The sequence below is a fragment of the Cnephaeus nilssonii genome (genome assembly GCF_951640355.1).
Source record: "Cnephaeus nilssonii genome assembly, chromosome: 4".
In the NCBI taxonomy this organism is placed as follows: Eukaryota; Metazoa; Chordata; class Mammalia; order Chiroptera; family Vespertilionidae; genus Cnephaeus; species Cnephaeus nilssonii.
The window spans coordinates 55,532,812-55,557,334 of NC_137075.1; the positions used below are offsets into that span (position 1 = coordinate 55,532,812).

Here is a 24,523-nt window from a genome sequence, read left to right on the forward strand (position 1 = left end):
TTGCTTTTCATTGTACACCTATAGGTATGTCTGTAAATTAATTAACATAATTTTACTTCTTTTTAAATTGAGACAAATGGAAGCATACTGCATATATTCTTCAGTGTCATTATCTTTTTCCTCAGCATTATGCGTTTGAGAATTATATGTAATGTTGTATGTAACAGTTGGTTTTGTTGTGTAGTAAATCAGCGAATGAGATACAAGACGCCTTAATGAGCCAATTAATTAGGAGTCATTTATTGCGCGCAGCCCAGAGGGAGGTGTTTCTTCCAAATCTCTGAGCAACACATACAGGAAGTTTCCTGTATTTATACTTTTTGAGTTTCTTTGTTTGCAGATATTACAAAGAGCTCTGTGTGAGTTATTGTTACAGACAGTTTGTAATCTTGGATACATAAAGAACAAACATTTGGCATGAGAATATGGGAATTATCATCAGTATTAGTCCATTATGTTAGATGGCTAGCTTGCAAGGTCAGACAGTAAAGTTTTTATCTTTTTCTATTATTCAAACTAAAACAGTTATTTTATAGAATAAGAGACTGTCTAAAAATGACAGAGTTTACAGAACAAGGGACTGTCTAACAATAGCAGAGAATTCAAACAGCAGTTTTATACAAGATGGAGGTTACTTTGCTTCAATTTTAGCTCGATTTCCCTGGATTCTAAGTGAATTGCACACAGAAGTTTCACCTAAGTATCCTAAAGCAGTGCTGTCCAATAGAACTTTATGGAATGGTGAAAGCATTCTATACCTATACTGCCTACTATAATAGTCATAGCCACTAGATACATAAGAGTATTGAGGACTTAAATTAAGTATAAATTTAAATATTAATGTCTAGTTAGTGGGGTACTGTATTAAACAGCACAGCTCTAGATGTACATACCTGTAAGGAAGTGAGAAAAGCACAATCAGGCACCTATGGAAAGGTCTGGAGATTGGGTGGACCTTCAAACCTGTCCCCAATTGAGGCAAAACAACTGAGCTTTAGTATCACAGAATAAGCCAGTCACTGGTGCTGCCTCCTGGAAGAAGGAGTAACCTTGTGGGAGTCAGATCCTTGCCTCTAAGGCAATTCCCAGTGAAGAGCACAACAACTACCAGCCTTCAGCAGCCAATATCACCAGAAGCAAGAGAATTGGCGCTAAGCCCTAAAGAAGGGAATGTGACCAGAGCACCACTGTATACACTACACAGTTGGCCACTCGTTTCCAGTACTCTATGAAAATTCCATTACATAAATAAATCACAATTTATTTGTATATTCTACAGATGCTAGAGAGTTGGGTTATTTCCAGTTTAGGGAAGTGTGGCTATTATAAACAACTAGAGGCACAGTGCACAAAATTCGTGCACAGGAGGTGGGGTGTCCCTCAGCCCAGCCTGCACCCTTTCCAATCTGGGATCCCTCTCACAATCCAGGACTGCTGGCTCCCAACTGCTCACCTGTCTGCCTTCCTGATTGCCCCTAACTGCTTCTGCCTGCCAGCCTGATCACCCCTAACGACTCCCCTGCCAGCCTGATTGATGCCTAACTGCTCCCCTGCCAGCCTGATTGCCCCTAACTGCCCTCCCCTACAGGCCTGGTCACCCCTAACTGCCCTCCCCTGCAGGCCTGGGTCCTCCCCGCAATTGCCTTTCCCTGCAGGCCCAGTCGCCCCCAACTTCCCTCCTCTCCAGCCTGGTCTCCCCTAACTGCCCTCCCTTGCAGGCCTGGTCCCTCCCAACTGCCCTCCCCTACTAGCCTAATCACCCACAACTGCCCTCCCTTGCAGGCCTGGTCCCTCCCAACTGCCCTCCCTTGCTGGCCATCTTGTGGTGGCCATCTTGTGTCCACATGGGGGCAGGATCTTTGACCACATGGGGGCAGCCATCTTGTGTGTTGGAGTGATAGTCAAATTGCATATTTCTCTTTTATTAGATAGGATAGAGGCCTGGTGCATGGGTAGGGGCCGGCTGGTTTGCCCTGAAGGGTGTCCCGGATGACGGTGGGGGTTCCCTTGGGGTGTGGGGAGGCCTGGGTAAGGGGCCTGTGGTGGTTTGCAGGCTGGCCATGCTCCCAGAAACCCAAGCGGAGGCCCTGGTATCTGGGATTTATTTATCTTCTATAACTGAAACTTTGTAGCTTTGAGCGGAAGCCAGGGCAGGCCAGGGCTGCAGGAAGCTTGGCTTCCTCCATCGCTGGGGGCAACTCAAGCCTCCTGCTCTCTCTGTGGCCGCAGCCATCTTGGTTGGGTTAATTTGCATACTCACACCTGATTGGCTGGTGGCGTGGCTTGTGGGCATAGCAGAGGTACAGTCAATTTGCATGTTTCTCTTTTATTAGTGTAGATGTTGTTCTAAACATTTCTGTATATGTGTCCTGGTGATTAAGTGTAAGAGTTTCTCAAGGACACATGCCTATAAGTATAATTACAGAGAGTTAAAATATGTGCATACTTGACTTCACTATAAAATGCCAAGATGTTTTCCAAAATGACAGTCTATTTTACAAATGACAACTTTTCATTCAGTGTCACAGTTCTGTCAATTGACAGGTTTATTTAGATTATCTATTCTACCATTCAGAAGACATGGAAAGTTTATAGGCTATATAGCACTTCCATTGCTGTGTGAGAAATATGTGATCACTTCCCTCCTGAAGAAAGTATTAAAATAACTTTCACCCTGCAGTGATTAGCAGAATTCTACCATGACTCTCAATGAGTCATGTTCTAGTATAATCTTTTCCCCTTAAGTGAGGGCAAAACCTGTGACTTGCTTCCAGCCATTAGAGTATGGCAAATACCATAAATCTAAAACAAAACCTAAACCTTCTAATAGATTTGTATATGTTAAAGGCAAAGGGGTTTTACAGATGCAGTTAAGATTCATTAATCAGTTTTTCTTTGAATTAACAAAAAGAGATTAAACTGGGTAGGCCAGACCTAATCAAGTGAGCACTTTAAAAGGAAGCTTGGGAATTTTCTGAGGTCAAAGAGATTGTCCTGCTGGCCTTGAAAATCAAGCTTCCATGAGTTATACAGATACAAGAAAATGAATTCGGCCAACAACCACGTGAGCTTGTGTGAAGAACCTGAGCCTCAAGTGAGATTGCAGCCCTGATCAACACCTGATTGCAGCCGGGAGAGACACTGAGCAGATTACCCAGTTATTCCATGCCTGGACTCCAGACCCATGGAAACTGTTTAAAGCTGCTAAAATTGTGGTTATCCTATCCTGTATAATAAAACCCAAATATGCAAATCGACCAGTCACTATGATGCACACTGACCACAGGGGGCAGATGCTCAACGCAGAGCTGCTCCCTGGTGGTCAGTGCACTCCCACAGGGGGAGCACAGCTCAGCCTGAAGCCGGGCTCACAGCTGGTGAGCTCAGCGGTGGTGGCATCCCCCAAAAGGTCCCAGACTGCTAGAGGGTGAAGGCTGGGCTGAGGGACAGCCCCTTCTCCCCCACAACTTCATGCATGAATGCCGTGCACCAGACCTCTAGTATAATAAAAGCCTAATATGCATATCGTCCCCTCAACCAGGAGTTTGACCAGGGGGTGGGGCTGGCTGGTAGCCACTAGGGACCCTACCCATGCAGAATTTCATGCACTGGGTCTCTAGTTTGTTATAAAGCAATAGAAAACAAATACGCCTGCTTAGCCGCAAATTTCTCTTTTTAAAAATAACACCATTTTATTTCCTCCATCTAACTCTTTCATTATCATGTTTTTTTCTAATTAGAGTGAAAAACTTTATTATTTTTATTTACAAAATATTTTTTAATCCATTGAAAACAAACACTAAGTATACTTCAAATTACTATAGCATCGTATCCATTAATATCTGCTTCCTTTCAAAGAAATTATATTTGTTTTCCATGGATGAATGTACCTATGGGAACAGAAATGAAAAGAAAATGTGGATGACACCTGAAACAGAGACAAAAAGCCTGTGGAGAGTTTACATTTTATAAAGAGCAGTAGGTGTATATTATTACAGCTCAGACCAGCTTCTAAAACAAACAGCTCAAATAGTAGTGATCAGTTTTACTCTCATCCATGTCAAGTCTATACAACTAGATGTTCCTGACATTTAAATGGCTCTTTCTGTCATAATTTGGTCCTCTGGAAGCAGAGCCCGAAAGAGGAGCTTATAGGTAGTTTATTTGAGACATGAACCCAGGAAAGAGAAGTTGAATATATAGGGAAAATGAGATAAGAAAGAAAAATAATACAGGGTGCTACAATGAGCTGGTTGTCTCTGTGGCCATCTGAGATTCTGTTCCTAGGGAAACCTGCTGGGAAAACATACAGAATATACCTCTGAATTGTCCCAAAGGAAGATGAGCTGTGTAGTAGGTACCTCTCCAAAAGATAGGTTCACCCAGAACCTCAAAATGTGACTTCATATCAAATAAGGGCCTGTGCAGATATAATTAAAGTATCTAGAGATGAGTCCAATGATAGGCATTCTTATAATAGAAAAGAAAAGACACAGAGTAAAGAAGGATTGAAGTTATGCATCCACAAAGCAAAGGACATAGGGTTGCCCCTAGTTATTGGATGCTGGGAAAGAGGCATGGAGGAAAAATCTCCCAGAGTTTCCAGAAAGAACAAACCCAGCCAATACCTTGATTTTTGACTTCTCAGCTCTAAAACTGAGAGAATAAATTTCTGTTGTTTTAAGCCACCAAGTGTGTGGTAATTTGTTATGACAGCCCTCGGAATCTAATACAGGGAGGCCGAGCCCTTGATTCCTCCATACTCTCGGCCACAATTGGAGTGCGACAGAATGGCCTTTTATGACTTTATAAAAATCCCCAAGCAGCAAAGCAGAGAGAGGTTGCCGCAGATGCTTAATGTGGGACCCTGGCAACATAGATATAATCACTCACCATAGATACATTGAAATCAGGTGAGCTGATGCAATACAGCACGATTATCCATGAGCAAGCAACTGTTTACTCCACCAATCAGTGATTTAAGAGAACTGGATTTCTTCTACCCTGTGACTCTACCATCTTAAACATGGTACTGAAATAGCTGTGCTTTTGTGTGTAGCAAAGTGGGAGAAAGAAAAGGAACACAGAGGATTGTGCATGGGAAGTTTTTAGGCTATAGCACTTATTGCATTCTATTGGCTAGAACTCAGTCCTGTTTCCAACTGCAAAGGATGCTAGGAAATATACTTGTCCTGGTTATCCATTGCTGTGTGATAAACACGTGACAGTGATCGGGGATTGAGTGGTGACAGGCAGAAGGAAAGGCCTCCAAAGAGATTGATTGTTAGTGAAATCTGAACATGTGTCTGTCCTTCTCCACATGGGCCTCTTCACAGGGCCACTTGGATGTTCTCACAGCTTAGTGGCTGGATTTTAAGAGCAAATGGTACAAGAGACAGACATTGGGAGTCACCAGTTTCTTAAAACTTAGCCTAGAAAATGACACATGTCACTTCTATGTTCTATTGGTCAAAGTCACCCATATTCAAGGGAAGAAAATATAGGCATTCCTTTTACTGGAAGGGTTATCAGAATTTGCAGTCACATTTAGTCCTCCACAGTAGTCTAGCTCTGTACTCCAGGGAGAGGGAAACAGATTTGGTGAAGAGCTATTCAGTTTCTGCCGCAATGTATTTCTAGCATATTTATTTTATTGTATTTATTTTATTTTATTTTATTTTATTTTATTTTATTTTATTTTATTTTTAGGAGACAAAGATGTATTTTATTAGCAATGTTGAACCAACATTTTTAAATACAATCTTCAGGTATCCTGAAGATGGGGTTTACTTGTTGGGGGTGGGGGCTCTGGTGAGAGGACCTAGAGGCTTATTGGCCTGAGATATCTACTTGTTTCCACATTCTACCCATTGAGAGTTTTCCCTAACTTCTTTCTATCCTGCTTCAGGACCGCCTTGGTCTGAGCTGTGGAACTCTCTGGTATAGTGATCAGTTTGTTCACATAAAGTTAATACATCTTAACAACATTTCTCCTTTGTCATTTTTTCCTCTTCTATGTGTAAGCCTCTGTGAAATATTTTCACATCCTGCTTTTTTTTTTTACTTCCAGTGTATATGTTCACACTTTGATCAGAGATGCATGTCATTTTGCTTAAGTATAATTAGTCAAGTGCAAAGTTAGCCTTCCAGAATTACCAAGATAAGCAATTTCAGTAAAGTCATTATGGACACTAGCGTATTCTGATAGTTTTCTATTTGGGCAAGCAGAGTAGCAAATCCGTGAAGAGCTCACAGCTGCTTTCTCTGGATCTTCCTATTATGTCCATGTTTTATTGTCCATATTACCTAAAATTGAATGAAATTTAACAGATACTAGTTGGGACAAGCAGATGAAGGGACTATGATGATATGAACAGTAAGGATTAATTAATAACTTTAATAGGAGTTTTGGGGGCAACAGGATGCTAATGGTAAAACAATGTCAATTAAGAAAGCTCTAAAACTGGGTGTGCGTGGGGGCAGGGGGAGAATACCCTGCTTGTGCCTATAGCTCTCAAACTGCAAATATGTGCAGAGAAGTTGTGATAGTCTCAGGAACCTAGGAAGTGTGTAGGGATTTCATATAAGCAACAATAACATTATTCTCTGAATGCTTCCTTCCCATTCAAGATATAACTCAGAATAACAATCAGCTCAATATTATTAGTGGGAGGTAATGATTCTCATGTGTCTATAAATTATATAACAAGTCTTTGAGTTGAGGCTATAAAGGAACCAAAAAACAACAACAAGTTTTTAGAGTGTGGTCTATATGCTTGTTTTCAGTTAAGAAGATGGCTGGGAATTAAGTTAACTCTGTTTCTTTATCTCTGAAATGTGGGTTTTAATATTTGCCTTTGATATTGGACATGAATGAAGACCATCCAAATGAGAAAAAACAGAGGCTATTTATTCAGATCTTGCTATAAGAAGGAAGACAGCCAACATCACTTTTATTTGGCAGAGACTCAAAGGCAGACAGGGAAGTGGGACAGCTTTATAGTGAAGAGTAGGGAAGGCATTGGAGCTTGTTTGAGGGGGGAAACTGGGAGTCAGCTAATGAGAAGGGCATTCTGTGTGCTTGGTTCTGGGAGCATAGTTGGCTTCCTCTGGTTGATATCAAGTTGGAAGGGGGTCAAAATATGAGGAAACTAGTGGTCATCACCAAGTCCTGACCATTCCCAGCCGACTGCTGCAGAAGCTATGGTTTGGCTTCCCAGGCGGGTCGGTACAAAGATTGTGGGTCAGATTTCTGTCATCATGGTCTGGCCATTGTTCATTTGAATATTATATCTTCAAGGCTAATGATTTTGTTGTGAGGATTGAATAAGAAATGAGTTGAAAAGATGCCTCTTTTGCTGCTTTGGGGGTGGTGAAGTATTAGATTGTTAAGAGAAGGCAGAAGTATCTGGGAGAAAGAAGCAAGGAGGGTGACTCCACTGGCATAAAGAAAGTTCCAACTGGTTACCCTGGGCAAGAGGAAGGGTACCTAGAGAAATTTGGTCCGAGCCTATCCAGATATAGGGCAGTATAAATGTCCTTCCTTCTCCTAGCTGATAAACTGTCCGCCTCGCTCTTCACAAGAATCTCAGATCTTCTGAGCTCCTGAAACTTTGATCTGCTTCAATAGCTATGGGTAGAGTTTCCATTTTCCTAACCAGTGTACTGCCAGGGCTAAGATTTCCTTGTTTCAGAGGAGGTATACAGCCAACTCAGAGTCATAGCAAGTTCCAAACATATATGAGATATCTAATTAACAGTTTAATATGAATTCATCTTGCCAGCCTTTGTTTTTTTTAAAAATCATATTTTAAGCTTCTTTCTTTTTAAATATTCAGGCCACCTCAATGTGTGTGTGTGTGTGTGTGTGTGTGTGTGTGTGTGTGTGTGTCTTTATAGCCACACTATCCGATTTTTCAAATTTCTAACATCTGTAAACCTTATTGCCAAAACCTTTAATTGCCACTTACCTGCCTTGAACCAGTTATCTCCCTGTGCACATTGTAGCAATCACCTACTTATACATATAAATTGTGTAAGTTGTTTATCAAAGACGAGAGGCCTGGTGCACAAAATTCGTGCATGGGGAGGGAGGGTGTCCCTCAGCCCAGCCTGCACCCTCTCCAATCTGGGACCCCTCAGGGGATGATGTCCCTGTGGGATCGGGCCTAAACTGGCAGTCGGACATCCCTCTCACAATCCGGGACTGTGGGCTCCTAACTGCTCACCTGCCTACCTGCCTGATTGTTCCTAACTGCTTCTGTCTGCCAGCCTGTTCACCCCCTAACTGCTCCCCTGCCAGCCTGATTGATGCCTAACTGCTCCCTGCTGGTCCAATCGCCCCCAACTGCCCTCTCCTGCAGACCTGTTCCCCCCCCAAATGCCCTCCTCTGCTGGCCTGGTTGCCCCCAACTGCCCTCCCCTGCAGGCTTGGTCACAACCAACTCCCCTCCCCTGCCGGCCTGGTTGCCCCCAACTGCCCTTCCCTGCCAGTGCAATTGCCCACAGCTGCCCTCCCCTGCTGGCCTGATTGCCCACAACTGCTCTCCCCTGCCAGCCATCTTATGGTGGCCATCTTGTGGTGGCTATCTTGTGATGACATGAGGGTGGCCATCTTGTGGCAGCCATTTTGTGACAACATGAGGGCAGCCATCTTGTGATGATGTCATGCGAGGGCATCGTGCAAGGGTGTGACACCCCCTAGGCTTTTATTATATAGGATAACCACAGCTTCATTATCTTACCTAAGGATTCATTTTCTTTGGCTCTTCTAGACCTCAACTCTAGGACCCTTTACCTAATCCCTATTCCTGCCTCCCATTCCCATCATCTAAATGCTTAAACACCATCTGCTGTCTTTCTACCTTTCACACTCCCTACTCCTTCCCTCTTGCCTTCCATTTCCCTTCTTTCTTTCTCTGGACCAAAATAAATGTTTGTTCCAGCATTTCAACCATTCTTGTCAAACACTCAAATTTGTTTCTCCCTTCCTCCTTTCATTGCACTCCAGTAGCAAATCCAACACTCTTTCCTTGGCATCTACATTTAGTACTGGAGAGAATTCATGATGAGGTAGAGCCGTGTCACCCTACATTCAGCGACCCACTCTCAGCAGAGCCCCCAAGCTACATGGCAGTGTCACTTGGGTTCAACTCAAGGCTCTCTCCTATTCTTTAAGGAGCTATTTCAAACCTTTACTATCTACTCCTCCTCTTCTCACAGGATGGAAATTCCTAGCATTTCTTGTTCTCCATCAACAAGATTTATCTATAAGACTCTTTATCGACTCCAAGGATAGCATGTTTTTCATTTATATTTGAGGCTAATCTTCCCACATACACACTAGATCCCATTCTCTTCCATTTCAACAGGGGCCTCATTTCTCCATCTATGCTTCTCTTTAAAAAGTTTTTATTCTTTCTGTTTTTTAGAATTTCCCCCCAAGGTTTTATTTCTAGCCATCAATTCTCTTCCCTCTCTTTGAGTAATCTTATTTACTCCATAATTTCAGCTACCATTTGTATCCTAGAATTCTTCTATCTATATTTAATAGTCCAGAATACTTTTTCATGTCAGACCAATCTACCTAATTACCTTCTGAATATTCCACTTGGTTTCTCTCTCTCTTCCTTCTCACCAACTAGGCAATGAGTTGTATCAATTTTACTTGACTCTTTTATACATTTGATTTCATTAAATTTACTGCTACTTCCAAGTCATTTAAAGAAACAAATGTAATTAAATACTCCCATGTTTAAAATCATTTAATGAAGTTTGGTTTAAATGCAGATTCCTTAATGTGACACACAAAGTATTTCAGGATTTAAAGGCATCTATCGCTAGAGCCATTTTCCCCCTAAGTATTTTCAGAGGAACATGGGGTGTGGAAAATAGGAGGGAGTGCAGGGTTTATCAAGTTTAAATACATTTGAGAAACTATGCTCTAGTATTAGCTCTCAGAGCAGTTGTTCTCAATCTAGGCCCTGAATCAGCGGCAACAGAATTACTTGAGACTCCATTATATATGCATATTCTCAAGTATCACCCTCGACCTACTGCATCAGGAAGTCTGTGGGAAGGGCCTAGCGATCTGTATTTTAGCAATCCTTCTCAGCAATACTGATACCTATGCTCTCCATGACAGGGTGGATCAGTTGGTTGGAATGTCATCCCATACACCAAAAGGTTGTGAGTTTGATTCCCAGTCAGGGTACATTCCAAGGTTCTGAGTTAGATCCCTGGTCAGGAAACATTTGGGAGGCAACTGATCAATTTCTCTCTCTCTCTCTCTTTCTCTCTCTCTCTCTCTCTCTCTCTCTCTCTCTCTCTCTCTCTCTCTCCCCCCCCCCCTTTCTCTCTCTCAAATCGATAAAATAACCCTGCTGCATGGTTCAATGGTTGAGCGTGGACCTGTGAACCAGGAGGTCATTGTTCGATTCCCAGTCAGGGCACATGCCCTGGTTGCAGTCTCAATCCCCAGTGTGGGGAGTGCAGGAACAGCAACCAATGATGCTCTCTCATCATTGATGTTTCTATCTCTTTCTCCTTCTCTCTTCCTCTCTGAAATCAATAAAAATATATCTTAGGGTGAGGATTAAAAAATTACATATGCCCATTGAACAAACAGATAGAATGCCACAGAAATATAGCAATCTTAGAAGTGTTGCATAAGTCTTACTATCATGAAGATATCATCTATTATTTCAACACTTTTGTTTTTTGCACATAACAGTTCTTGCTATATGTTGATCTTTTCTTGGAGTATCTTCATATTTTCTTATTTGAAATTATGAAGGTATAGTATAAATCTTATCAGCTTGTCTGTACCAGCTTTTTATGGTACTAAATTATCATTTTTAAACATAACTTTTGGATACTTTATTCAGCTGACCCTAGCAACTTTGCACTTTCAAAAATTCCTCTCCTCATTACTGTCACAGATTTCCTTTCAAGTTTCTTTCCTCAATAGTCTTATTAGCAAAATATATTTTAGTTGTTGTAATAATGATGACCAAAATTAAAATTGAACTACTAACTCATAGTTTTATATTTATTGTACTTTGTTCATTGTTATTGAGTTTATAATTATAATACTTGAATATCATGCAAATATATTATAAACTATATTATTATAATAAGTACTAATTTTTAAAAGTTTCTGCCGGGAACCAATTCCAGCATGTAATAATTACAAGAGTTCTGTCAAAAGGTTGATGAGACTTGGTGGGCTCAACAAGGGTGAGCCACATATGTAATTTACCTGTTGGAAACAGCTAAAGGGCACTTCCCCCAAACCTGAATAAGATTGTTAACTGCCAGACAGCTCAGGGCATTTTATTGCCTCCTGTTGGCCAAACACCTGAACGGCTGTGGGCTATTCCCCAAACTGATAATATCCTTTGATACCCTACCCTTTGAAGTATATTATTTCCACCTTGCCTTAGGACAAATTGTGTTGAACTAAAGCACAGGTCCTTGGTCAAGGTAGGAGTCTTTAGCTCCCTTCAGCTGAAGCTCCTCTGACCCCCAATGCTTTTCAAAATTATCTTTCGTCTCTGGACTCTTTAATCATCTATACGCAGCCCCTTTCTCTAGAATGCTGAACCCTTTGTAAGGTTGGGAAAAGAACCCTGGCAGTTTCAATAAATATTAATGTACTTATTAGCTTTTCAAAATGTTTACTATCATTATTTTAATTTTCCAACCCTAAGTCAAATGCCCTAGTAGACCTCAAGGAGATAAATAAAGTCTTACTTAGAAAATGTAATCCTTAATATATCAGGTATATATTCTAATATACCTCATTGTATCCCATTATTTAATTTTTTATTTACTTTTTTAAATACTATTTTTAAATATGTTTTTATTGATTTTAGAGAGAGAGGAAGAGAGAGAGAACAACATCAATGTGAGAGAGAAACTTTAATCACTTGCCTCCCCTACACACACTGACTGTGATTGAACAGCAACTCAGGTATGTACACTGATTGGGAATCAAACCAAAGTCCTTTTAGTGCATGGGAGGATGCTCAACCAACTAAGCCCCACTGGCCAGGCCTGTACCCCATTATTTTAAACATATTATATTAAGATGCACTAGTCCTTCTGACCAGTGGGGCTCAGTTGGTTGAGTATCGCCCCATGCATCCACATGTTACTTATTCAATTCTCAGTCAGGGCACATGCTGGGGTTATGGGCTTGGTTCCTGGTAGGGGGTATGCAGGAGGCAGCGAATCAATGTTTTGCTCTCACATAGATGTTGCTCTCTCTCTATATAAAATTCAATTAAAGATCTTTAAAAACAATGCACTAATAAAATAGGGAAAACCTGATTTATGATATTGCTCTGTGATATGTAAAAACTTACTGACTCAGCATTCCATTTGGTTTATTTTGGTGCAACATACAGAATATGATGCAAAGCATTGTACTATCAATAATCTTCTAATGTCACAAAAAAAGAGTAATGGAAGTATATTTTGTGACTTTAGAATTAATGCATATTCAGCTACGTACTTTAGTCTCTCCTCCTTTCCATATCACTCTTTGCAGAATGATGATAAGTGACTGTGATGTTAAATATATCATCTATAGTCATTTCCTCTCATTTAATTACATTACTTGACATAAGTTAGACATACAGTTTGGCTATGTGCACATCATGATGATGAATGATAGTATTCTAATATAGTCTACCATGGCCATCAGAACTAATTTTATTTATAACCTTCACAACTCACCAGTCTCTCTGATTTCTAACTACATCATAGAGAGGGAAATCCATTGATCTTAATGTAATGAGTAAATAATTACATTATTGTGACAACAATAAAGCCCTGTTCACAAAAGAAAGAGAAATTTTAGTAGAAAATGTAATTTAAAAGTAGACAAGGCTTGCTCAAGCTGGTGTGGCTCAGTGGTTGTCTGTAGACATGTGCACCAGGTTTGATTCCAGGTCAGGACACATGCCTGGGTTATGGGCTTGATCCCCAGTAGGGGGCGTGCAAGAGGAAGCTGATTGATGATTCTCTCTCATTGATGTTTCTCTCTCTCCTTCTCCCTTCTTCTCTCTGAAATCAATTAAAAAAGAAACATAAAAATTTAAAGTAGGCAAGGCTGAATATTTGTAAGCCTGCATTGCTGCCTTTATCTTCTGAAAGATCTACTGATGTGCCTTGATGTGCCTCAGGAATTGAAAAGGGAAGCCTGCCAAGGACTTTCAAGTGGTTCTCAGGGACCAGACATACAAGGTTCTTAAGATCCTTTGAACACTGCTTATTGTTCACTCTGGAAATTTGAAGTAATTTGTGCCAGCCACTAATTTTTGACTATTTTAATTTTGTTTTCCAACTTTTTTTTTTAATATATTTTATTGATTTTTTACAGAGAGGAAGAGAGAGGGATAGAGAGTCAGAAACATCGATGAGAGAGAATCATCAATCAGCTGCCTCTTGCACACCCCCTACTGGGGATGTGCCCGCAACCAAGGTACATGCCCTTGACCGGAATCGAACCTGGGACCCTTGAGTCCGCAAGCCGACGCTCTATCCACTGAGCCAAACCGGTTTCGGCTGTTTTCTAACTTTTAATATGTTGCATTTTGAGCATAAAGGTTAATCAACAGCACTTGAAAGCACCCTAGAAAATTATGTGTCCCTAAAGGTACATTACAGTCTGTGTGTGGAGGTCTGAAATAGTTAGTGGATTCCACATAGGGTTGTATTTTAACTTAAGTGAGAATGATAATTGGGTGATGACTCACCCAAATCTGGTTACATGTCTTTGGCAGCATTAGAAGATCTGCATACAACCATTCAGCAGAGGGTAGCTGATTTTCTGATAAGACTTGGTAGTTAAATATGGCAATTGGTTGGGCCAAATATAATCTAATCTACCTTTTATATCAGGGATCCCATGAAGTTTCTGAGCCACAAATTGAAGTTTTCAGATATTCTGGACCTAGAAACTTGTAAATAATTTAGCAAAAACAGTAAACGAAGCCATCTTGCCTTTATCATTTTTTTGGCCTAATTTAAAAAAGTAAATGTAAAAGAAGTGCTCTAAGAAGAATATCCACCAAACAAAATAACCAGCATAATTTATCAGTATGTCTGAAAGAATTATACGCATAGAATATGAAGTTTATATGTGAAACTTTCAGGATTATTATTGTACTTCCTTAATCTCAATGTAAATTTAGACCATCCTGGTTACACTCTTCTTTCTAGAGGTGAGAGTTGGAGAATTCATTCAGTATGATAAATCAAGAAGGATTCAAATATCGCGTGCACACACACACACACACACACACACACACACATAAATAGGCTTCCAAAGTTTTAGTTAACTAGATACATTTGCAAGTGGATTAAGAGAGTTATGGGCCATGCATGTAATATGTATATATTATAGAATCTAATAGTACTGACTTTGTTACCAGGCAGCCTTGCATTCTGCCCACTTGCTACCAACTTGACCTGGAACAAAATATTTTGGCAGGATAAATTTGGATAAATTTTCACACACAGCCATACACACACACACACACACACACACACACACACACACACACCTTTGTATACAAAGAATTCAACCTTTCTCCTTGGGTGAAATCCCATAAAAAGGATAATTTCCGCAATAATAATTCTTAAGACTATAGTCAGAAGAAGAGAAACAATTACTCCAGAACCAAAGCATTTAGAAATAAAGCCTGGCCACTATCTTATGGGGTCCTATTTAATGAAGAAAGGAAATCTGAATTTTGTAGTTTTGCCTCACATGATCTAAGAATTTTTTCATCACATTTTTCTCTGATCCTCTTGTTTGACAGTGACATCTAACTAAAGTCACACCATTTAACCCGTTTTTTGTTTTATTTTGTTTTGTTTTTTGCATGTTATATGACCTGTGAGCAGAATAAGAAACAGGACATTCCTCGGGAAGAACAGGGACCAACCACCAAAAATTTGGATTTTTGGCCGCAACTTATTACCCTGATGGTCACAATTATTGATGAGGATAAAACTGCCTACACACCTGTCCTGAATCAGTAAGTACACTGTTTTACAAATGAATTGATTTTATTCAACTGAAGTTAAAATAAGTATTTGAAGTACAGTTTATAATCTCATGACAATGATAGTGGTACACAGAAAGAAAAATCTTTGTTTTATTTTCTATTATTGTTTTTAATGTCATGTTTAAAGTCACATTTCTTTCTGTGAAACCTAGTCCTTAAAAAACCAAATGTCTTTCCTCTATTTGGAATCTATGTTTTATACTGAAGATATCTATCACCCACTGAGTTTCCATGTGTCTTGCGTAACCCATACCAGATAACCACTGGTCTGCTTTCTGATACTGTAAACTAGTTTAGAGATTTTATCCTTTTTAGTAAAGGAATAATAAGTGACATATATTATTTGGTCTGATTTTTTCACCCATATTTTGAGATTCATCCAGATCATATTGTCAATACTTCATCTTGTTTTATTTCTGAGTAATATTCCACTATGTAGATATACCACAAAAATGTGTATCCATTCAAATATAGGGTTAGGTTTAGTGTTAGTGTCACCATTGTTTTGTGTTGGGTTTTTTTTTCAGATTAGGTTGCTTTGAATATTTGTTTATAAGTTTTTGCATAGACACACTATTTCATTTCATGTTGTAGGTACATTTTTAATATTTCGTTAAACTGCCAACATGCTTTACAAAGTGGTTGTACATTGCCAACCCTTGGTATAATTGGACTTTAATTGTAGTTATTCAAATAGTGTACATTAGTAGCTCACTGTGGTTTTAATTTGTGCTTTTCTAAATACTAATATCAGCCATCTTTTTATGTGCTTATTTGCCATCCAGATATCTTTTTGGTGAAATGTCTATTCAAATCTTTTTGCCATTTGCAAATTGGAATGTTTATTTTCTAATTATTGAGTTGTAATAGTTCTTTATATATTCTAAATAAAGGTATGTTGTTAAATATAAATTTCAAAGTATTTCTCTTAGTTTGTGACTTTATTTTCCATTTTCTTACTAGTATCTTTTGAGTAGCTTTTTAAAAAATAATCCAATTTATCACTTGTTTTCCTTTATAATTTTGGATTTTTGTGCCCTATTTAAGAAATATTTGCAACACCCCGTCAACTTGCAACCACAGTTTTCTTCTAGATATCTTACTTTGAAGTCTATGATTCATTTCAAGTTTTTGTTTATTTGTTTGTTTTTTGTATATGCTATGATATAGAGTTAAAGATTCTTTGGGATTTTTTCATATGTTTATCTAATATTTTCAACTCTGCTTGTTAGAAAAATTATCCTTCCCCCTTTGAATTACTTTGGCAACTTTGTAAAATAATCAATTTAAGTATATGTGTAAGTGCGTAATTCTGTACTCTGTTCCATTGATCTATTGATTCATACATTGGTAAAGCGGTGATAAATGTCTTCGGCTTTAGTCTGGAAAACTATCGCTCCCTCAATTATGAAAGAAAATTCTGCTAAATAGAATATTCTTGTTTGACAGGTTTTTTCTTTCAGCACTTTTAATATATCATCTCACTCCCCTCTTGCCTGCAAAATTTTTGCTGAAAATCCACTGATAGCCTTATAGGGATTTCCTTTTTTTGTAACAAGCTGTTTTTCTCTTGCTGCTTGTAAGAGTCTCTCTTTGCCTTTTATATATTCTTTGTTGAAATTCTCACGGTGTTCATGCATTGATTTCCTGACATCAGTGGGCATTTTTATGCCCATTATTTCAAACTTCCTATCAGGCAAATCACTTACCTCCATTTCATTAAGATCAGTTTCTGGTAATTTATCTTGTTCTTTTGTCTAAGACATCCCCTTGCGTCTTCACTTTTCTTGACTCTGTGTCCGTTTCTGTACTTTAGATAAAACTGCCCAGACTTCACAGAGTGGTCTTCTCACTCAGTGCAGCCCGAGCTCTGGGTTTTCTCTCAAACCTTTATGATAGTCCAAGCTTCTGTCTTTGTTCTTAGTGGCTCCCAGCTGAGGGTGTACCAAGACCTGTCAGTGTCCCGAAGGGGAGGAATGCAGCCAGCCCGGATGCAGGCTAATTAGAAGCCAGACCCTGGGGCAACAGCGGGGAAAGAATGTAATTAAGCTCCTTCCAGGGAGAAACTGGAAGATGGGCACTTTTTCCTGCTCTGTTCTACACTGAGCCCAGGAATAGAGCCACAGGGGTGGAGGTGGGGAAGAGGATACACCTGCACCTATTGCAACACTGCTTATTTGTTTGCCATAGCCCTGTGGGACTTGTGAATGCAAGCCCTATTAGTATCAGAGCTGTGTGATTTGATGACCTGTCTCTCTGGTGATAGCCATAAAAGTTGGGGCACTAAAAGGTGTGGAAATCTCCTTTTAGGAGATACTGGCAATGTAATTTTGTTGTTGGAACAAGCTAAGGGGAGAACACAGGAGAAGTGCCCATTGGCGTTCCTGTGCTCTGGGGAGGGTCTCAGCCATCCCCCAGATGCATGCTAAATTAGAAGCCAAGCCCCCGGGCATCAGCTTGCAAAGTATGCAGTCCAGCCCGTTCCAGAGAAAGACTAGGAGATGGACATTTTTGCCTCTTCTTTCTGGACTGAGCCTCCAGGGGACAGCGGCAGGAAGTGCTCATGCACACATTGGTAACAGCTTCTTTATTTGCTATGGTCCTATGAGTCTTATGTACAAAAGCACTGTTGGCTTTCAGAACTAGTTGTTTCTGGATTCCATGCCTCAGATGGGAGTCTTAAAAGTTGAGATACTAGGTATACTCTAGTAGTCATACATTCAGTACATGCCTGGATGAGGGAAGTTCAGGAGCTTCCTTGTCACCATTTTGGTTTTCCCAAACCTATTGTTCTTGAGTTTTTGTAGTTTGTGTCTTTTTAAAAATTTTATTTTATTTAATCTAAGTGGTCAAATTTGTTATCATATGATTACTCAGGACATTTTGTATTATTCTTTTAACGTCTATAAATCTGAATAATTTCTCCTTCCTCATCTTTAATATTGATATTTTACATAGCCTCTCATTTTTTCCTGTCCAACTGGCTAGACATTTATTAATCTTCTGAAAATGAAACATTTTGGTTAATTAAAACTATTGGTTTTTTTTTGTTGTTTGTTTGTTTTAAAGTAAACCGGTTTCTTTTCTCTTCTTTTTTTTTTAATTGTCTAAAGTTTTACATATATCTCCTTTCCTCCCCCCGCCCATTGACACTCACCCCCCAGCCATTCCTACCCCAGGTAAGCCCCCACAGCCCCAGTGTCTGTGTCCATTGGTTATGCTAATATGCATGCATACAAGTTCTTTGGTTGCTCTCTAACCCCCCAACTCCTGCCATTTGTCTCTGGCTCTATTTTTGTTCATCAAATTATGTTGATCATTATATCCCACATAGGAGTGAGATCATGCAATATTTGTCTTTTGATTGGCTTATTTCGCTTAGCATAATGTTCTCCAGTTCCCTCCATGCTGTTGCAAATGGTAAAAGTTCCTTCTTTTTTATAGCACGTAGTATTCCATTGTATAGATGTACCACAGTTTTTTAATCCACTCATCTGCTGATGGGCACTTAGGTTGTTTCCAAATCTTAGTTATTGTAAATTGTGCTGCTATGAACATAGGGGTGCATATATCCTTTCTGATTGGTGTTTCTAGTTTCTTGGGATATAGTCCTAGAAGTGGAATTACTGGCGCAAATGGGAGTTCCATTTTTAACTTTTTGAGGAAACTTCATACTGTCTTCCACAGTGGCTGCACCAGTCTGCATTCCCACCAGCCATGCAGGAGGGTTCCTTTTTCTCCACATCCTCACCAGCACTTGTCGTTTATTGATTTGTTGATGATAGCCATTCTAACAGGTGTGAGATGGTATCTCATTGTTGTTTTGATTTGCATCTCTCAGATGATTAGTGACTTTGAGAATGTTTTCATATATCTATTGGCCTTCTGTATGTCCTCTTTCGAAAAGTGTCTATTTAGGTCCTTTGCCCATTTTTTTATTGGATCGTTTATCTTCCTTTTGTTAAGTTGTATGAGTTCTCTGTACCCTTATCTGAAATAGCATTGGCAAATATGTTCTCCCATGCAGTGGGCTTTCTTGTTGTTTTGTTGATGGTTTCTTTTGCTGTGCAAAAGCTTTTTTATTTTGATGTAGTCCCATTTGTTTATTTTCTCCTTAGTCTCCATTGCCCTAGGAGCTGTGTCGGTAAAGATGTTGCTACAACATATGTCTGCTATTTTACTGCCTATGCAGTCTTATAGGATTTTTATGGTTTCCCATCTTACATTTAAGTCCTTTAGACATTTTGAGTTTGTTTTTGTGTATGGTGTAAGTTGGTGATCTAGTTTCATTTTTTGCATGTATCTGACCAAATTTCCCAGCACCATTTATTGAAGAGACTGTTTTGACCCCATTGTATGCTCTTGCCTCCTTTGTCAAATATTAATTGAGCATAATGTCTTGGGTTGATTTCTGGGTTCTCTGTTCTGTTCCATTGGTCTATATGTCTGTTCTTGTGCCAGTACCAGGCAGTTTTGAGAACTGTAGCTTGGTAATATAGTTTGATATCTGGTATTGTGATCCCCCCTACTCCCCAACTTTGTTCTTCTTTCTCGGGATTGCTGTGGCTATTCAGGGTCTTTTCTTATCCCAGATGAATTTTTGGAGAGTTTGTTCTAGATCTTTGAAATATGCTGTTGGTATTTTAAGGGATTGCATTGAATCTGTAGATTGCTTTGGGTAGTATGGACATTTTAATGATGTTGATTCTACCAATCTATGAACATGGTATGTTCTTCCATTTGTTTATGTCTTCCTCTATCTCTTTATTAAATGTCCTGTAGTTTTCCAAGTACAGGTCTTTTACCTCCTTAGTTAAGTTTATTCCTAGGTATCTTAATTTTTTTTTTTTTTTGGTGCAATGGTAAGTGGGATTGTTTTTTTCGTTTCTCTTTCTGTGAGTTCATTATTGGTGTATAAAAAGGCCATAGATTTCTGGGTGTTAATTTTGTATCCTGCTACATTGTCAAAATCAGTTATTAGGTCTAATAGTTTTTTGGTGGAGTCTTTGGGGTTTTCCGTGTAGAGTATCATGTCATCTGTGAATGAGAGTCTTACTTCTTTTCCAATTTGGATGCCTTTTATTTCTTCTTCTTGTCTAATCACTATGGCTAGCAGTTCCAGTACTATATTGAACAGGAGTGGGGAAAGTGGGCATCCTTGTCTTGTTCCTGTTCTTAGGGGAAATGGGTTTAGTTTTTGCCCATTGAGTATGATTTTGGCTGTAGCTTTCTCACATAGGGCTTTTATTATGTTGAGGTATGATCCCTCTATTCCCACTTTGCTGAGAGTTTTTATCAAGAAAGGGTGTTGGATTTTGTCAAATGCTTTTTCTACAGTGATTGATATGATTATGTGATTTTTGTCTTTCAGTTTGTTTATGTGATGTATCACTTTTATTGATTTGCAGTTATTATACCATCCTTGCATCTGCAGAATAAATCCCACTTGGTCATGGTGTATAATCTTTCTAATGTAATGCTGGACCCAATTTGATAGAATTTTGTTGAGGATTTTAGCATCTATGTTCATCAAGGATATTGGCCTATAGTTCTCTTTTTCTGTGGTGTCGTTATCTGGTTTTGGAATTAGGGTAATGCTGGCTTCATAGAAAGAGCTTGGAAGTGTGCCTTCCTGTTGAATTTTTTTTGAATAATCTAAAGAGGGTAGCTTTCAATTTTTCTTTGAATGCTTGGTAGAACTCCCCTGTAAAGCCATCCGGACCAGGGCTTTTGTTTGCTGGAAGATTTTTGATCACTGCTTCAATTTCTTCGGTAGTTATTGGCCTATTCAGGTTTTTTTTATTATTATTATTCTTTAACGCCGGTGGTCTTGATCCAGTATCTAGAAGTGTTCTGGAGAAGGTGCTGTGCGTAAATTAATCAAGAGTACAGAGACAAAACATAATTTTGGAACGTATTATGGGAGCCAGAGGAGCTTAGCTAAAGGAACTAAGTTCTCCTCTCAGGACCCCTTGCTTTTTATTAACACAATTTGTCCTAAGGCAAGGTGGAGATATACACATCAAAGGGTAGGGTTAGGTACAGAATCCATTGTCAGATTGAGGATTGCCTTCGGCTGTTCAGGTGTTTGGCCAGTAGAAGACAATAACATGTAGAGTAAGATGCCCTTCCCTAACAGGTTTGGCTCAGTGGATAGAGCCTCGGCCTGCAGACTGAAGGGTCCCAGGTTCGATTCCGGTCAAGGGCATGTACCTTGGTTGCGGGCACATCCCCAGTGAGGGGTGTGCAGGAGGCAGCTGATCGATGTTTCTCTCTCATCGATGTTTCTAACTCTCTATCCCTCTCCCTTCTTCTCTGTAAAAAATCAGTAAAATATATTTAAAAATAAATAAATAAAAAAGATGCCCTCAGCTGTTTGGCAGCAAGTAATCATTTTATGCATCCTTTTCAGGTTTGGGGAAATGCCCTTTAGCCATTCCCAGATGATTCAGCCCTGCTGACATGCTGGATTTGGCTTCTGGCATTCCTGATTGAGTTTTTGGAGCTTGTATTTTTCTAAGAATATGTCCATTTCATCTAGGTTGTTCATTTTGTTGTTCATAGTATTTTTTCATAATCCTTTGTATTTCTGTGGAATCGGTTGTTACTCACCTCTTTCATTTCTGATTTTGTTTATTTGTTTCCTCTCTCTTTGCTTCTTGGTGAGCCTGGCTAGAGGTTCATCAATCTTGTTTATCCTTTCAAAGAACCAGCTTTAGGTTTTGTTGATCTTTTTTTTTTTTTTTTTTGTCTCTATGTAGTTTATTTATGCTCTGATCTTTATTATTTCTTTCCTTCTGCTTACACTGGGCTTTTCTTATTGCTCTCTTTTTAACTCTTTTGAGTTGCAGGGTTAAATAATTTATTACCATTTTTTCTTGTTTTTATATAGTACAGATAGGCCTGTAGAGCTATGAACTTCCCTCTCAAGACTGCTTTCACTGTGTCCCATAGATTTTGGATTGTTGTGATTTCATTGCCATTTGTTGCCATGATGCTTTTTATTTCTCCTTTGATCTCTTTGGTAACCCAGTCATTGTTTAATAGCATGCTATTTAGCCTCCAGGTGTTTGATTTTTTTCCCCATTATTTTTATTGTAGTTGATTTCTAATTTTATGCCATTTTGATCTGAGAAGATGCTCTTTTCTCTTCTTTATTATTATTATTATTATTATTATTATTATTATGTAAGTGGAAATAACTATTAAAAGGCTACAGCAGTAATACAGTGAAAGATTTAAGGGTTTTGTATACGATGATGGAGGAGTAGGATCACATTTGAGAAATATTAAGGTGATAAATGTAGATTTATAATTATATTTTATTTTACTTTTTTGCTAACTACATTAAATGAAGTGTTTAGGGAGAAGGTTGACACAATGAAGATGCTATAGTTATGGAGGCATCATTAATTGAGATTGTAAATTCAGGGGGAGATATCAATTGAAAAGTACAGAGTTTAAAAAATGGAAGTACATATTGCGTTACACTTTGACATATAGAGATTTGACTACCTGTGTGACTTCCATGAATTCTATGCAATAGGAAATTTTATACTTATATTCAAAAGTCCTTTGGACTGACATCAACCACATGTATAATATAGAGGAGGTTCACTATATATGATTAGAAGTATGAAATCTCATTTTTTTAAATACTCAGAAAATTTTACTCTCAGTTCATTTAAATTATTGTGACTCTACATTACTTTGTTTTTCTAATGCTGGTAAAAATATTAGCAGAAATATGTTTCATCAATTCTATGATCCTGTTTGTTTGCATGTATTTTATTATTGTCTGTAATTTCTTTTCATTTCCTCTAAAGCTATACATACAAATAAGACTCAATTTCGTTTCTCTCTTCAGTAAGAATACATATTATAGGATCCAATATGTTAAGTAGAAAAGGTTCCAATTTTCCAAAATATGCTATTTTATTTTCAAAATAATATATCATGCATTTATTTTCTCATGGCTATGGGATGAGTCAGAACATGAGTTTTTCAATTCGACATCTTAAAAGATAGTATATTTCATTTTCTGCAGTGAGGAGAGTGGATTGAAGCTACTTTGACCAGTATTTTACATCTTATTCTTTCTGTTTTGGAGCTAATGGTATTCAATGTATTCAAAATATTGATTTATTTGCTTGCACTGTGCCTTCCATAAATTATTTTTATATTTTAAAAATTGTTGCAAAAGTATTCATCATACTAAAAAGTATAGACTATACAATTAAGTCATATATCCATTACCCAAATTCAACAATTACCAAGATTTTGTCATATTTTCATGTATATTCTTGAGATTTCTTTTTCTTTGCTTTGCTGTTATCTTAAGCAAATCTCGGACATTATATCATTTCATCCCTACGTACTTCAGTATTCATCTCTAAAATATTGGTGGCTATTCTCTTGCATATCACAATGTCACAATTACAATTAACATTAATAGTAATGCCTTGGTAGCATGTCCTCCCTGTTCCATAATCAAATGCCACTGCTTTTCTTTAAAACTGTCTTTTTACATTTGGTTTGTTTTAATCAGGGTTCAGATAAGGCCCACATGCTACATGTGGTTGTTATGTGTCGTAAGTCTCTCTCATTGGGCTTCAGCTCCCATCCCTTTTTGTTTATCAATGCTACTGACTTAAAGAAGCTATGTTCATTGTCCTTTAGAATGTTCCACATTCTAGATCATTCTGCTTGCCTCTTTATGATTAAGTTGTTCCTCTATATTTGTTAATCTGCATAGTTAGCATTAATAGCTCTAGAGGCTAAACTTTCAGGTTCCTTTTATTTTATTTTTTCCAAGAATACATCACAGGTGGCTCTGTACTTCATATGTTATCACATCAGGGGTCACATTAAGTCTGACTATTCCCCTGTTGTGAGGCTAAGAATGACCAGTGCTGACAGCTTGATCCCTCCATTCCCAAGTTTTCTATTGATCTCTCTTCTATTGGACTTATTTATTTATAATCACTTCAGAACCAGTTATTCCATTAGGGACTACAAAATTGTGGTTCTGTAATATTATTCCTTCCACATTTATTAGAATTTTTCTGAAAAGAACTTCCCTTCATTAATTCGGGATACTTAGTTGGTTACCCTACAATAGATTAAGTACAGGAAAGATAGGGAAAATATTTAATTATTTCTTTTATCTTACATATTTTTCCATCTGTTCTTTTTCTGCTCTATTTACTTTTGTTACTTTTCATCAACATTACCATTTAAATTTGACAAATAATATTGAATATTCTATATAGGCCAGGCACTATGCAAAGTTGTGGCCACGAAAGTTAATTGGGAAAGAGATAAGTACAAAATTAAATATGGGTCTTAAGCTGGCTAGTCATTGTGCCTTCCACAATCACAAGTCATTCTGGAATTTAATTCCTCCCCTCACAGTCCCTTGTTGAGGTAACCTAGTGAGAAAA

The 24,523-nt window shown here is 38.5% G+C and overlaps 1 protein-coding gene across 1 annotated transcript in view; it reads left to right on the top strand.

The window, feature by feature from the left end:
- UNC13C (unc-13 homolog C) overlaps positions 1-24,523 on the top strand; it is a gene marked incomplete at both ends in the record, with an annotated part of 518,328 nt that overhangs the window by 307,286 nt on the left and 186,519 nt on the right. Inside the window, one exon of the mRNA XM_079768690.1 lies at positions 14,917-15,050. Coding sequence (XP_079624816.1) covers positions 14,917-15,050 — 134 coding nt within the window. The remainder of the gene's footprint in view (positions 1-14,916; positions 15,051-24,523) is intronic.